The sequence below is a fragment of the Sesamum indicum genome, linkage group LG6 (genome assembly GCF_000512975.1).
Source record: "Sesamum indicum cultivar Zhongzhi No. 13 linkage group LG6, S_indicum_v1.0, whole genome shotgun sequence".
Taxonomy (NCBI): Eukaryota; Viridiplantae; Streptophyta; class Magnoliopsida; order Lamiales; family Pedaliaceae; genus Sesamum; species Sesamum indicum.
In genome coordinates, this window is record NC_026150.1 from 11,652,872 (window position 1) to 11,670,626 (window position 17,755).

At 36.2% G+C, this 17,755-nt stretch overlaps 1 protein-coding gene across 1 annotated transcript; it reads right to left on the minus strand.

Moving 5' to 3' along the window:
* On the minus strand, window positions 8,214–10,033 carry LOC105164386 (phospholipase A1-Ibeta2, chloroplastic). The gene has a single exon (XM_011083030.2). It carries the CDS (start codon window positions 9,914–9,916, stop codon window positions 8,315–8,317), a length of 1,602 nt encoding a protein of 533 aa, XP_011081332.1. The 5' UTR covers window positions 9,917–10,033; the 3' UTR covers window positions 8,214–8,314.

Genomic DNA, 17,755 nt, shown 5'->3' on the forward strand with positions numbered 1-17,755 from the left:
CAACAGATCTAGGCGCAGGTGGAAGGAGGTGAGCATGAGGCCAGACAATGGGAAGAGGAGGAGGAGAAGATGCAATAGGTGAAGTAGAGAATGGAAACACCCCTTCACAAGATTGAACATTCCTAGAGTATAAGGTACAGTTATGATCAAGGTCGTATAGCTTGTAGGCATTTTGGTGCATAGCATAACCTATTAATATGCATTTGAAGGCTCTAGGACCGAATTATACTTGGGAATTAGGAGAAAATTATCTGAATCGGTTCCAAATGGAAGATGCAATTCGAGAAGAAGTAAATCCAATGCTTACAAATATAGTATAGATATATTCGCTTAGACCGCCCAATATTTGAAAGTGATCGACCCAAGCCCCTTCTTTTTGCTTTGAGTGTGAAGTAGTATCAAACCAAAATATCCAACAAGCATTAGCTCTCCCTAAAAAGGAGGTGATCCAGCCATACCTTCCAGTACGGCTACTTTGTTACGACTTCTTATTACTCATTAGCTCAACATATACCCCAACACCAAGCCGGTAAAGCAAAAGAAAAGGCACTTCGAAACTAAGAATGACAAAATAATTCAAGTTGAGGTAGACAAACTAATAACAGCATGGCACATAAAGGAGATATAGTTCCTTGAATGGTTGTCTCACATAATCCTGGTACATAAGCTAGAAGGAAAGTGGAGGATGTGTATTGCCTTTAGGGATCTTAACAAAGCATGTCCAAAAGACTGTTATCCCTTGCATCAAATCGATGAACTGGTGGGTTCCGCATCTGGATGTGAATTGTTAAGCATAATAGACGCCTCACAAGGATACCACATTGGGTGGTATAAAGCATGGAATAATTATTAATTTCATCATCTATTATATGTTATTTGGCTTGACGAATTGTGAGGTGTGATTTGGTCAGGTATACACTTCTTTGGGCATTACGTTTGGCTTTCTTTCGTCCACCTCAAGCTCCAGTTCATTATATATGATCTTGAGGTCCTTTTGTACCTTTAAAGTATCCTTTGTTTTTCTTTTTATATCCATTACGGTATTGAATATTATCAAACACATTCTTCTTAATGTGCATGAAATCAAGGTTGTATCGTATTAGATGCGCCGACCAATAATCGAGCTCCCAAAATATGGTTTTCATTGTCCACTTATGCTCTGTACTGTATTCATCCGGGAGTGACAACGGCACCTCAATCGCAGGACTAAACTCTTCAACCCATTTGCGGATCTGTTCTTCCGTCAATGTTGGTCGTGCAACTTTCCTCTCTACTCGATTCTTAGTGAATGTTTTCTTATTCGAACGGTAGGGATGATCCGGGGGAGGAATTGTCTATGACAGTCAAAGTAGCAGGCTTCCTATCATTCTACAAGTAGAACGCATGTGTGTCTTCCATACAAGCTGAACACCCCATAACACCTGCGTAACTCCATCCAGACTCCATCCCATAAGCGGGTAGGTCATTCACAGTCCATATTAATGCAGTGCGCATTGGGAATGTCTCATTCTTCTCACTATCGTCCGTTAGTACCCACATGCACAAATTCTATAACTCCTCGATAAGCGGCTCCAAGTAAATATTGATGAGACGTTTCGGATTGGAGAGACTCGAGATCACCATTTTCGAGAACATATACTCTGAATTCATGCATATTCTCGGGAGGAGATTGTACGGTGTAAGTATAACGGGCCAACACGAGTATACAACCATACTGCTCGAGCGGTGCGAAACCCATCTGTGCACAAATTCAGTCTAATATTACAGGGCTCTACTGCAAATTTGGGATATCTTCAGTCAAAATGTCTCCATGCCACTACATTAGACGGATGACACATGGTTCCCTCCTCGGTCTAATGGTTGGCATGCCACGCCATTTGCTCGGCAGTCGCTTTCGAAGCATATAACCTCTACAGGCAAGGGGTAATCAGTAGATACCTAAAAATGGCCTACAGTGTCTTCTTACAATTAGGATTTTGCTCCCTGTTTGGCTTGTACCTAGTTTTTCTACAAAACTTGCAGTAGTCCAAATCAATGTGGTCCTTCCAGTACAACATGCAACTATTCTTACACGCATCAAACTTCTCAACAGGTAAGCCCAAGTCTCTTATAAATTTCTTCATACTATAGTAATCCTGGGGCATGGTGTGGTCGCGCGGCAATATATAACCAACTCAATGAGTCATTAGATCATATATATGCTGAGAATATGGCCCTTGGATTTGATATTTACCAACTCAGCTACAACCCCCAATTGAGATTGTGTGCAACCGTTCCATGTTTGGCAGCATGTATTACATCGTGAAATCGATCTGCCAGCCCATATATATAATTGTAGGGGCCCCCATCGCAATATGAACTAGACCTGCATCAGTAGGACACAACCTCGTACCGTCTTAGTTATAATTAGAAGACTAGACAGGCGGCCTGACAGCATCTGGAGCACCATCCACTGCCGCTTCAAGATTGAGAAATCAAGGCTCTTCTCCATATGCGGGATACCCCTAAGCCATGAACTGCTCCTTGCAGGCTAGGAAACCATACTCTAGAAAAAGCCCGGCTATCTTCGCCACATCCTGCTAAAAGTCCACAGATTTCTTTTACTCCAGGAGACGGCTAGCGAGTAAGCCTCCAAGTACCTACAACCCTCATCAGTATTACAGAAATCAAGCCTAGCCTGGTTAGCCGCCTTTCTAACCGCCTCCGCCTATCCAATAGCTTCCTTTTGCAGCCTTTTAGGTCTTTCTGTGCCCACTAATAACGCCCCACAACCTCCTTTTTTGCCTCCTTCACTTTTCCGATTTCAGTACTCAAACGCTCCACCTCATCTTCCAATTTTTTCCTTTGGGCATCCCCTGAGCAACAGGAGATGTTCCAGTGAAGATGGGAGAAGAACTCCTCTCACAATCCCTGAAGTAAATTTTCCCCTCATAAGTTCAGTACGTTTTAACTAAAACCACTAGGCAAAAGCTTTTGTAGTTACAGGGGCATATGAAAACGAAAAATAATAAAAAAAACTAGCTAAAATCCAAAATGAGTTAGGGGCTAATTGATTTAAAGGAACTTGTAAAAATGAGCAACATCTGCGTAAAAAGGAGGGATAGGATAACGAAGGCCCGACCTCAATTGGTAAGTTTGAGATAGAAGGGCCCCCCAGTTCGCCGTCAATGAGAACATCTCTTTCTCCTCTTCCACATGAGAGGGCCCCTCTTCTTCATCACCTCCTCCTTAGAGGCCTCGTCCAATAGATAATGGGCGACCACCATTGCCTATCGTGGCCTCCATCTCCGGCCACTCGAGGGTTCAGACGAGCCATGGCCCATCCTTCTTGAAGTTGCTTGAGAGGGATCATCATCTGGAAGAATCTCTATGGCAAACATGACTTACTAGTCGGAGGATGATAGGAAGAACAAGAAACTACGGACTAAAAACCTAAAAGGGAAAGATGGAAAGGATAATACTTTCAGACTGAGGAGGAAAGGATCTTTTTTTTTTCCTTCAAAACATACACTGGAGAAGAAAGAGAGAGAGAGATGGAGGTTATGCCTTGAGTGAAGGAAACTGGGGAGGAGTTAAGTCCACGTTCAACCTTATAATTGCCTTCCATTCGGCGGTTACCAAAGGGGACAAGCGCATGGGAGGGGATGGTTTATCAATTGCCCCCTAGAGTAGCAGTCATGATAGCTAGGTCTAGCCCTAACCCTAGCCATCATATCAAGGCTGCCAAAGGGCAAAGCGTAGGGCCCTATATTGGAGGAAAAGGCAAGAAAAGAGAAGAATCAAGGGACACCTGGGGAGACGGTCATCCCAAGATAGTAAAGGGGGGTAGCTCCCTCATATATAAGGTCTCCTACTCTAAGAAGGAGTCGGCAGGCACCCTCCTCCTTAGATTTGGGGGGATTGTATGATACATGTGGCCTAAGGACAACTGAGTCCAAGAATAACAACAAGGGCTGGGGTCGCCCAATAACCTAGGACGCCTAGTAGCCTTGGATGGAGGACGAAGGCCTAAAGTACCCCTAAACTCAATCCTCATAAGCACGATCTAACAAGGATGATCAGCCCAAAGGCCCACAATTGATAACCATAGAACTGGTTTGCCAGTTGACCGCCACATCAGACCACGTAAGCCCTAAGGATGCAGTTCAAACAAAGAAGGTCTCCTTGAAGCCTAGGACTCCCTGGTGTTGAGACTCCCTACTAGTGAGGGGTCTACCCCGACAAAAGGATTCTCACTGTGGACGTGTCGAACAGTGGATAAGGGCAATTTTCTGCTTATCCAGCCATCCTAACCCTTCTCCTTGAAGATGAAGGCGGAAAGATAGACCCCCAACTATCGGGGAAACAACTATTATAAATACAGGTTTGATCCCTCAAGCGGCGGATGGTCTCCAAACTTTAAAAAAACATTGCTTTCAACACTCACCAAGCACTCTCTTACGATTTCTGCATATTACTATTAATTAAATTAACAAATCTCGTTTCCCTATTACATCTACTTTCTTTTATTGTTCTATCTTGGATCCAGTACTAATTTGAGTGTTGGAGAACCAACATGATGTTTTGTAGGTCTCTTTTCTCAGGATCATAAGCGCTCCAATCAAACTTTAAACAATAGTCCAACTTTAAACAATAGTCGAAGCTCACTCATTATTTTTTATTATGTTGATGCGTTAAGTGAAAAAATGTATTGATTAATTTATGAAGATATTGATTTAATTATTTTATGAATATATTAATGTAATAACGTAACTACATACCATCTAAATTTTTTTTGAAACAAGAAACTAAATGAGATTGGTCAAAACTGTAGAAATTATATTCACTTTCATACTATTTACTGGACAATAAATTGTTCGTTGGGATTTCATAATTTGATCATATATACAATTAGTTTACTTGTAAAACATATGGTTGTTTTATTTAGCCATGTGTCTTTACATGGGAACAGTTTGAATGACTTATAACATTCAAGAACTAATTTCTAAAGCAACATGTCTTTTAGAACAAAATCATTAAACACATACAAAATTATTACAACTGAGTATAATAATACATGTTGAGATTTCTACAACTAAACTTCACTATTTTATTCAAACAAAACTTTGATGTTGAAACATTCTACGTACAATGAAAATGATCAAATATCTTACCACGGATTCTTATTCAACTTTAACTATTATCAACAGGAATTGTCCCATTAGTTAATGAATAAAACTCTAGAAGATAATTTCAACAGGAAATGTTCATCAGTTAATGATAGATATTTGTATTTATATTTTTTATATATTGATTTTTATAAAAAGAAATATAATTTTCTATATCTTTACACAGGATGCTAAGGTCTTGTTTGGTTTTCAAATTTTCAATTTGTTCAAGTGAGTTTTTGGATTAGAATAGCCTTTTTATACAATAAAAAAGTGATAAAATAAAAATATCATATTAGATTTTGTAATAATTATTATACAAAATGGTTTATCTTTTTTTTGAGAAAAAAATGTGACAGAATGTATTTTCTCAATTTTATGATCGAATCCCGTAACAATTGGTGCGACCAAATACAACATCACAATTAACAATAAATTATCAGAAATCAAACAAGGCCTAACTATTTTATAATAGAAAATTCAATCCCCTGCTGAAGGGACTTTTTGGGAAACTCATTGGTTGGGATCAATATAGGGTAAATCCCTTAGGAGGATTGAATTATTCTTTTCTTGTCCGAAAAGTCGGCGGAGGGACTAAACTGCCCTTACTGGCAATTCAAATGTCAAATCTCTCCCTTTTCAATTACATATTTTGTACTTGGAAGATGTTGCTTTTGGACAAGAAAGGTCGCCCTTCCTTTGCCCTTCTCAATATTCCCTTCATTTATCTAAAACCAAATTGCAAATATAAACTCAAATTCACCGAAGTTAAACTAATGAGTTTGAATTTGTTGCAAGATTTAGAATAAGTATTTCGGTGTCACTATAAAAGGTTGAATTATTATCTATACTTTAGTCACTACAATTTAAAAATTAAAGTAAATCAATAGTGTTTATTGTGGTCAAATAAAACTGATACGAAAGATTAAACTTTGACTATGGTTATTTAATATCCTGATGGAGAAATTATTAAAAAACTTACAAATTTAGTGTGATTTTCAATTTATTATAGATATAAGCAGCATCGTGTTGCCAAAACACGATGTTGACAAGTTTTTTTTTTTAGAAAAAAAATTGAACCTATGTCACCGCGATGTAAAATCGTGGTGACAATTTTTGAAATAACAAAAAATTCTAAGAACCGCGATATGAGATCGCGGTTCTTAAGTGAAATTAAGTTTTATCACTGTCATCTAACACGAGTTATTAATACGAGTGTGTTGTCATTGATCAATGAAAATAATGTGGCATATCTTACCAACTATGTGTTGTGTTATATGATTGACGATGGGACGCCAAACGAGATGTGTGTTATGTGGTATCATTGATGATGGATATCATATGAACTGTGTGTTGTGTGATATCGGGGGATAGAGAGATGATGATGGTAGTTGGTAAAAGCCTTAAACAGGGACCTAAAAAAGTGAACCATGACTTCAGAAATTATGTTGTGGGTTGATATATCGTTGTCGACATATGATCTTTCTTAAATGTATTGTTATCATTGGACGAATATTGATTGTTTAGTATAATTACTTGACTTGCTTAGTTTGCAGTCATATCAACCTCATATATAATAAATTGATCTGTTCTTTCTTAAGTAAAAATTAAGTTAATTATATACTTCATGCCCACAAAATCAATATCTAATGAAAGTAAAGCACGACTATTAATGTGCCATTAGCAGCAAATCATACAGTAATGAATTAATATGAATTTGGGATAGAATTAATTGATTTCTCTTAGTGCGGAATACATTGTCGGAGCACAACGATATTGCACAAAAGAATTTCAAACTCTCAATCATTCTACTCCAAAAAAGTAATATTAAGAACTCCTGTGAAACACGCTTTTAGTTGCATAAACCAACAACTTTATGTTGATGCATATGCGTATGGTGTGTGCATCAATTTCTTGCACGAATCATTAGAGAAACAATCCGTTCAATTTCATGTTCTTCCAGTGGAGTGCATTAAAAATTTGGTGTGCATACATGACCTGATCGTTGTTAATTTTATTACAATTTAAATTTTAGGATAAATTACAACAAACTCCTCTAAAATTTAACATAATTGTGAATATCCCATTGTTGTTTGAAAATTACCAATGTCCCACTGATTTTAACGGTTATCTAACAATTTTTCCAATTCATTAGGTTTTCGTCCATTTTTCTGTGGTAAACTGACAAAAATGCCTTTGTGGATTAAGAATTATAATTTTTTTATTTTTTAATTTTTTTAATTGTTTATCAACTAAGTGGATAATTTTTTTAATACCTCCATCTAAAAATTGTTTAGCAAAGTTGACAATTCATACCTCCATCTAAAAATTACATAATTGTATCTAATGTGCAGAAAAATAAGTTGGCCCAAAGGGATCCAAGCGGCTCATAAAAGAAGAAAGAAATAGAAAACCCACAGCACCCTTTAGGAGGCCCAAGACATCCCACGCTCATAACGTCCCCAGGAGGCCAAAGATGTCCCAACCCACAATTTAATTAGATAGGCCCAAACAACCTAAATAGCCCAAGAAACTCAAGAAGAAAGGAGGAGACCAAGGACATCTTCCGATTCGAACCATGATTAAAGTCGATAAAGTATTCATCAAGGACATCTTCCAAACTATCTTTTAAACTCTCTGTAAGCATATTATCACGTGTTCTTACATTTTTCATCAATTTTTTTCACAATATCTCGACTTTTAATTAAATTCACTTACTTTTTCACTTTATTTACTAACTTGAGTATCGCAGTACTAACGTTTTTTTTCCAGGTCCTCCCTTCAAGATTTGCATTAGCTTCTGCGTAAGCCTTGAACGATTGTCCAAATCTATTAAATCGATGCATTTTTTAAACGCATCATCATCAAACATTAGAGGGTATTTATAATTTTTCAAATAATGAGGATTATTCATAATTATGTGGAAGTTCAGAAGAGTTGATTGTAATTTACCTAAATTTTAATATACATTGCAATTATGCATTTCATTATACTTGTGAGATTAGTGGTTACAAGTCTGGAGTACACCTTGTATCAACAAAGAATTAAAAGACAAAACAAGGAGAAGACACCATAACAATATGCAAGTTGATTACGTACATGCATTAAACTTGTTATTTTCAATTTTACTACAACTCCAACCACCGTATTTGTTGTGATAACTAATCTCAAGATGGACTTGGCAAACAAGTTGACATAGACATCTGTCTCTCAAGATTATTCAAACTCAAGGCCTTTGCCTTACTCGTGTACAATCTCTTGACATTGGACCTTTGCTCATTAAGCAATCTCCAAAGACTTCTCTTTGCATTTGGCCTAAATGGGCTATTTGACGCCAAAAACCCATCCACCAAGTGCAAATATGCCTCCAGGTCATGGCAGCACGCGACGTCCGCATTAGGCTTCAAGAATGGCGACATTTTTGTATCGATTCTCAGTTCCGTTCCAACATGTGCATATGCCCAAGGCATGTTATTATCAAGTGTGTTAAGCAACTTTCCGGCCCCCGTCTCCCTCAACTTCTTGTCAAGCTCTTCACTCACAAACATGCCCGGGACTCGAGTGATCACGTCCTGTGAATTCACAATTCGCAGCACCTTGACGTTGTTGGAGTTCAGTCGGTTTGCAAAAGATCGGTTGCCAACCCGCGGACCTCCGAACGAGAAAACCGCCAGAGGCGGCACGTCGGGCGCGCAAGTGCTAAGTTCGTCCCCGACAAGTAATGCTAGAGCTGCACCAAGACTGTGTCCAGTTATTGTTATGCTCAAGGTTTCACCTTTGTATTTCTCCATTAGTCTTTTAACTTCTTCAACTACGGACTCTGCCAAACTTGGCACGTGAGTGCCACGTGTTTTGAACAAGCTCAAGAACCCACATTCCACTTTGGGTTGAAGCACTTGGCCATCAATTTCTTTGCTTTTCTCATTCTCATCAGAGAGTGGGACTAATAGATCTCTTACATTCTCAGCCCACTCAAGACATGTGGCGGTCCCACGTAAGGCGATAACAATGTCCCTCCTTCCCATTCGTTGGATTTCTCTCCTATCATCACAGACAGCAACGTACCCGATCCAACTCGATCGTTGGGTCATCCAACCTAGGTCCGGCGCCACCTCATCCACCCATTTGGGCAACCCGATGGACGCCGTCGCATAGAGGCTCTTCGTCACCCGATAGGACCTATCAGGTAGAGCGACGTGGCGGGGCCACTGAGTCTCCTCCATGGAGGTGGCCGGGTTGGAATGGAAACAATGGTAGGCCGCTTGGATAAATTCCCCGAAACGAACCACCTCTCGCCTAAGATTCTCGTCTAGCGGGTCGAGCAACCCAACCCATTCATTGCTTCCGTGGTACTCACGCCACCGGCTTCCAAGATTATTCCTAGGAGAGTATTCCTGCGACTTGGACAATAGCCGCTGCAGCCGGTTCAAATGCCGCGGCGACATCTCCTCCGCTGCCTTCATTTCCGGCCAAACTCTAGTCAAGTTCAGCCCTTCTAAGATTCCTCTGGCCCTATTTTCTCCAACAGTGGTGGATTCAGTTAATGTGGGTTCCGAGTCAGGCGGATTCGTATTTTTGGACTGCTTTTGCAACAACTTTTCAAGGTTGAAGAGGTGCTTCCTAGTGATTTCCGTGGATAAGCTGTCAGGCTTTTGGACGAGAGAGCGCTTGCATGGGTTTAGAGGTGAACCAGAGCACTGAAAGTTGGCACGTTTGGCGCTGAAAAGGTGAAGATTGTGTGCCGGAAGTGTTGAGCCGATTTGCATCATACGTAAATCTCAATAAGTAAGAATAAGGTAAGGGTCAAAATAGAGCTTCTATGAGGAGAGAGAGAGAGAGAGAGAGAGAGAGAGAGCAGATCAGTTGAATAGAAGCCAAGTGGATACAAATGGACCAAAGCAGGCTTATATAGATGGAGACTTAATTATTTGCCCTTAACAATTTGTTAAATTACGATGTGAACCATATAACGATTTTTTTCACTTGGTTTGACCTTTGCCTCATACTTCCTTTTTATAAAAAGAAAAGTGAAAGGGATAACCCTATTTTATTGTTTTTTCATGGTAGCTAAATTATCCATTTTTGACTAATAAAATCTAGTCTAATTGTTGGAACAAATGATCTATCATATTTTAGTTTAGGAGAATTGAATTATTTTGTTATTGTCCGAAAAGTCTGCAGAGGGACACGGTTCACGTGACTGAAATGCCCTTCCTAATTGTGTCAAATTCAATTCCAATGTCAAACATGTCCCTTTTCAATTGCACATTTCACACTTGGAAGATGTTGCTTTTGGACAAGAAAGGTCGCCTTTCCTTTGCCCTTCTCATATTCCCTTCATTTATTTAAAAACAAATTGCACATATCAACTCAAATTCGCCCTATTTAGATTGATGAATTTAAATTTGATGCAACATTTAAAATAAGTATTTCAGTGAAAAAAAATTAAATGATATCTTATATTTTAACAACTACAGTTTAAAAATTAAAATAAATCAATAGTATTTATTGTCGGTCAAACAAGATCTATATAAAAACGTAAATTTTGATTATGATTTTTCAATATATGTCATGGTATGATCTACAGTCAAAATATTTGTCATAGTTTTTTATTTTTAATCATAATTATTAAATATTAAAAAATTATATTTCTTCTACTGTAACTTTATAATAAATGAATTTAAAATTAATTACTATTCAACAAAATATAGTCCAAATTTAGAATGGTATGATTTTCAATCATTTTAATTTAAAATTATTCTAACAAAATCTAATAATTATGAAATAATTAAAATAGTTGATTTCTAGTACACATGGAAAATTACTCGAAGTATATGGACACCTCAGCCTTGTTTTATGAATTTTTTTAATGAGTTTAAAAGGTAAAAATCTTAAGTGAAATTATTGTATTATAAATAATGTTAAATCATTATTTTAAATGAAAGTATTTTTTAAGGCAAAGTTCATTTTGAAATGAGTCTTATTTGAGGTATTTTAAAGCACAAAATGAGGGCAATAGCTTTAAGGCATGATGATTATTATAATTAATAAAATAAATTAATTAAAGAGATAATTAGACCGCCCTCTCCTGACGTTTGATGTAATTACTTGTAAATATTCTATAATTTAAAAAATTGTGCTTATTACCTCTAAAATTTACTTTCTTTGCATAAATAGATAAATCTATAATAAATTTTATAAATTTTGTTGTTATTAAAAAAAATAAAATAAAAATTCATATTGACCGTCGATTAATGTATATCAAACTTATTAGAAAAAATTATTTAAAAAATACTAAAAATATATATATAAAAATAGGGTGATATTTAAAGTTTAAAATGAATGGGCAGTACCACTACCACTTTTTGCAGTACTACCAAATTTGTAAAAAAAAAAAAAAAAATTTAAGAAGTAGGCTTCTTTGCACAAAAAAATTAGTAACACCATGATGAAACATGTACCACTACCACTTCTGACCACACGCTTACTCATGCATTAATGGGTCATTTCGGATGGGACGCATGCATGCATGCCTTTTGAATAAAACTGCGATAAGTTGAAGATTTATTAAAAAGGCTTATCGTAAGTTTTTTTATTAAAGTGTTATGTTATTTATACATTTGACTATTCTTATCATAATATTGTTAAAAATTGAAATATTGATATAGATTTTATTTTGTTATGTAGAGAGCAGAACACTGTTGATATTTTTATACATTTTGAAGGTTAATGGATTAATTCAAATGGTTTTGTAAGTTATGATCGTTCCCTGATCGGATTTATAAAAATATCTCATAGTACTATATTTGTTGAGCTAGAATTAATTTTGTATGAAGAATATGAATTCAGTAGGAATGATTTTATGTTACATATATTTTTGAAGTACATAATATTTAATTTTGGACAAAGGGGGAGATGGTGTTGCCAATCGAGAAGGATCGGGATATGTAATTTTTTTCAATCCGATGAATAAATATGTTTCTATCGATATTTTTGTCAAAACAGAGAAAATTCGTGAAAATACTTTACCAGATGACCCGGTTGTTGGTGAGTGGGGAACATATATGTCTATATTAATGCAAGATTTGCCGAGTTTGCCAGTAGGAACTCAAGCAATAGGCAGCTTTGGAATTAATAAAGAATATGCAGTCCATCTTTATAAGCAAGTCCATCAGATTATGCAAATTCATCTACATATAGTCAACAAGAAGAAGACCCTGAAGCCAACAGTTTCTTAGACAATGAGCAAATCGACTCAGAACCAGATGAGGTTGAAGTAAAAGGCCAGATTGATAATAATCCTGAAAATAATGATGATGTCAACATTCCAATTATGATGGATATGCTCGGTAATAATGCAAATGGGTCGACAAGCTAAGTACAAAACCATTTTGATTTGAAAATGCCTTCCGTTTCTGAACCAACTAACCTATATCCGGTTGTTCCATTTTTTTGCACAACACATCCGGAGGTACATGCCGACTCGATTGATATCCTTACTGGTAGTTGAAGTAATTTTTATGACTCAAGCATTAGAAAGCTCGCTATCGGAATGATTTTCAAGAGTAAAGACCACTTGAAATCAAGTGTATAAGATTCCTCGATATGATTTGCAAGATGAGAATACCGAATGGTTGAGATAAAACCAAAATTAAGGAAGGTTTCTTGCAAATATGATGCGGAGGCGCGGTGCAATTGGATGCTAAGAGGGATATTCAAGTCAAACATGTATTTCAAATTATCAGGTATGTCAAACCACATATATGCCTAATGAATGAGATTTATGCTGATCATCATAACTTGGGTAAGAGTATGATTGCAACATATTTGCTTGGTATTCGTCAAGACCTAGCATATGATATCAAATATGTCCAACAGAATGTGAAAGATTGATTCGATTTTGAAATCTCTTATCACGAGTGGCACGCTTTGAAGGCAGCTAAAAACAAATATATGGTACTTTGGAAAGCTCTGTGCAGAAGTTGCCCAGATTTATGGTTGCATTGCAGAAATGGAATTCGGAGACGGTTGTAGAGTGGTTGCATTTGGACACTGGCAGACCGAGGCTGCAAATGTTGAATTACGTATTTTGGGCTTTCAAACCATGTATAGAGGGATTCGTTATTGATGAGATGTTATAAGTATAGACAAAACCCATTTGTACACGAAGTACAAGTATAAATTACTGGCGGTAGTAACTTTAGGTACAAATCAGCAAATACTTTCGTTAGCATTCACGCTTGTGGATGAAAAATCACTAGTATCATGATGATGATTCCTGAAGATGCTTTCTAAACATCTACTGCCCAGTGAGGAGGAGCGAAGGTCAGAAGTTCTCACCATCTTTTGACTTGCGGAGATATTTTACAAAATTTAATTTTTAATAAGTCCCTCTCCCCAAAAAAGAAAATACATTTTGTACATTTATTAAGAAAATAATGATTTGTATAAGGTCTAGAAAATGTTCTTTTCTTTTTTCCATGAATATCAGTTACATACCACTGCCCAATAAAAATAAAAAATAATATTAGTGATAATTATAAAATTGGTACTAAAACTATAAGATAAGTGACAACAATTTTAATTTTATTACTCTACAATTATTAGACACAAAAAGTATGCATAATTTAAAACTACCACTATAGGTAATTAATGAGCATCTATGATGACAATAATTATTTATTGTTATTAGGTTGTTACTATATATGTTCCACTAATTATCTTCAGTGATAATTTTATGCACATCACATATTTTACTATTTCTTGATAATAACGGCTTTTACAAAATTAGTACAAGTCATTATTAAAATTATAAAATGTATTTAATTTTTGGATAAAATAAAAATTCATGTAACTATAATATATAATTAAATACAATAGTAATCTTATCACTTGAAATTTTTTTATCACTAATTTTCTTTTCTTTTTTTTTTTTTGCAAATGTACGTCACTGTATTAGTATATTAATATTCGGAACGAGGACCTAAATTTATTATTTTAAAAAAATAAAAATTATTATCGCTAAATATATATATAATAATTAGTCACAATAGTATAGATTCCCCTCCCCCCCCCCCCCTTTTCCCTCTTTTTCTTTCACAATAAACTTTTCTGCTATTATCATTTAAAAATAGAGGAAAATAACCAATTACGTGATTGAAAATTATACTTAATCTAGATTACGGGACAAAAAATATAATTTTTAGCTTATTTAAGTTACATATATGGATAAAGCTTCTATGAAAGTTCTGGCCATTATCAAATTAAAAAGCTGCTGAAGACTTAATTCCTACTTGGAAAAATTTCCAAAATTCTGCTACTTTTTTGTTCAACGCACTTCAGTAGGAAAAAAAAGATATGTAAAAAGCCTGAAATTGAATGATCTCTTTAAAGAAAGCGAAAATGATGTGTACCAGACTTTTGGGACGGAAAGTATGGGAAATTTTAATTCCAACTCAAGTGGATCAAACTTGAACCAATTATATGACAAGTTTAGTACATTTGTTGTGCGATTGGTATTGCACTTGTCTTGTACTTGGTACACAGTTCAGGGGAAATAATCAATCATATAACAAGTGTGACACACTTACTTTGTAATTAGTTTGGTTCGATCAGATCTGGTTCGAAAAAAAGTGTTTGCGGAAAGCTTCCAAACCTTTTACTTTGTTTAATTGTTACCAAACTTCAGCCGTCGATATTTCAATTGCTTAAGTTGATCAGCCACAGCTTTTCATCGAAAAGGTGTTTATGGTATTCTTTGTTCGAATATTCATTATCTTTGGGTTCAAGAAACTGAAATTCAAGTCAAAGAGATAGTCTATGTAGAATATATCAAATTGGTGTTTTTTGTGGATGCAATTCTATTCAAACATTTTAAGCACAAAATTTAGGTTTTTATTTGTTGAACTTTTCAAGTGTTTTAAAGTTGGGTTTACTTATTTATTTATTGATTGTATCTCTTTATTTCTAAATATATTTGTAACTTTTAACAATTTTTTATGTTGTCATGCGTCCTGGATCGATTACAAATAATAAGGGAGTTGTGCAATTTATATGTTCCAGTACTTCATAATCTCTTAGTGAAGTGAATCCTCAAGGACAAACGCATAAAACTCCCTTCCCGAATCTCTTGTTTGGGGAATTGATGACGGTTGTCATATATTTCACATCGATTACTGATAAAGAGCAAATGCGATTTATAAGCCCAATGCCTCATTTTTCTGGAAATGTCTTTAAAATTATACTCATAAAATATGATCAAAATGGCTTCATTGAAATATATAGGATAAATTGCAAATTACCTCCCTGTATTATTCGAAATATTTACGTATAAGCCCCTGTGAAAAATGAAATATTTTTTTATCCCCTTATATATTTTAAGAAAGAGCGCATTGCCTCCCTGGTGAGGAGGACAATTTGCTCCTTTTTAAAAAAAAACACAGGAAGCTATTAATAATTATAGGGCAAAAGACAATTTTCGTCCCACAGCTATAGGCCATTTTCGTTTTAGTCCCGTAAGTATCTAGGGTTTCAATTTGGTCCCGTAAAACTGAAAAATTCGCAATTTCAGTCCAAATTTCGCCGAAAAATTTTGTGGGTCGCCGGAAATAGTCACATGCGATGCATGTGACTTTTAAAATTGGGGGGCTCGATCTTGATTGGCTGGAGAAGCTGATGTGGCGCATATGTGGCGCATACGTGGAAATTAAAAAAAAAAACGACGAAAATCGAGCTCGCGACCGTCGGCAAAGGCGGAGGATGGCTTTCGTCAAATCTTTGCACAGAGGTGACCAAAATCGATGGGACTGGTCTCAAAAGATTCGCCAGAACGAGAGGCGTTCAACGATGGTATTCCGTGCAGGTGGTTCGTTCAGACGAAGGAGAATACGCCGGCGGAAGGTGCAGTCGCGGCGGACGACGACCGAGATCTTCAAAACGATGGATCTTTGCACCTAGTTGATGAAAATGGATGAGACTAGTCCCATTAAAACCGCAGTGAGGAGACGAATCCAATGGTACCAATCTGCGATCGTGGGTCGTCCTGTCGCTGGCGCATCGACAGGAACTGTCCGCGGCGGTCAATTTCAAAGCCCAGTCCCTGTCGTGGTGGGATCTCAAAATTGGTTGAGGGGTTTTGTTCTCCTTGATATGGGGAATTGAATGGTATATGTGGTGGCCAGAAATTTCAAGTAACGGCGGCGGAATTGAAGAGAGAAGGTGGCGGCGACTGGCGGGCGATTTTTAATCCACGTCAGTCGTTTTTTTTTTTTAATTTCCACATATGCGCCACATCAGCTTCTCCACCCAATCAGGATCGAGCCCCCAATTTTAAAAGTCACATGCATCGCATGTGACTTTTTCCGGCGACCCACAAAATTTTCCGGCGAAATTTGGACTGAAATTGCGAATTTTTCAATTTTACGGGACAAATTGAAACCCTAGATACTTACGGGACTAAAACGAAAATGGCCTATAGTTGTGGGACGAAAATTGTCTTTTGCCCATAATTATATTAGTGAGTCAAGATATATGTCAGTTAATTAACAAATAATAAACAACGTAGACCCGAATAATTCTCTGCAAACATCTATCTTGTCTGATACTTTGACTTCTTTTAATTAGAACAACCAAGTATGTAGGAGGAAGAGTCACGTGCACCAGTAATATTTTGAACAAAGCCAGAAGAGGCTTAAATACATTTTGATTATGTGATATGTAAAAATATCTGAAATTTTTCTATAAAATTCTCAATATAAAAAATAACCACTAAGTTATGAATAAATAAAAAAATAAATTCTTAATAATTACACCACTATGTTAATATCCCTCTTCATCAACCGATCAAATGAGGTTTATTGATATATAATTATTTTAATTTATAATATATATAATTTATAACTATTAAAATATATTTATAATATATATAATTATAATTTAAAAAATATTATTTCAAAATAATAATCATATCCACCCCAATTCCACCACCCCACCCCCCCCCCCCACCCCCTAACTACTGGCCCCCTGCTTCGCCCCCTTCCCCAACCCCCACCACCCTCTAACGCCCAACCTCCTGCCCAGCCACCCTCACCCAACCCCGACCTCCTCCCCCTCCCCTTCCCACCTTAGGTCTGGGTGACGTCGGTCATTTAATCTCACTATGTTCCTAATACCATAACTGGTTTTGGATCAACGGCTATTATTGTATTCCAACGACTTTCCAAATTTTTCTATATCTATATAGATATATATATTCCTTTGTTTTCATTTAATCTCACAATCTTCTTTCATTCTTATATTATCTCTATTTCCTAAATCTCTCGAATTTTCATCGAGCTCTCACTATCCCTCTAATATTTTTATACTCTCGTTCGTCAATATCTCTCAAATTTTCGTTAATTCTTGAAGTTATTTTGGATCAGTTAACAACTTGAACCCTTTTTTGTCAATTAAAATACATGCAGTATTTGTTAATTGATTATATTTGTTCGACTTTGTTAATTAAATTTAATGTTATAATAATATATATATACATATGTGTGTGTGTATATATGTGTAGGATTCATCATGTTGACAGTCGAGGAGATAGATGTATGAGAAGAACCTGTCGA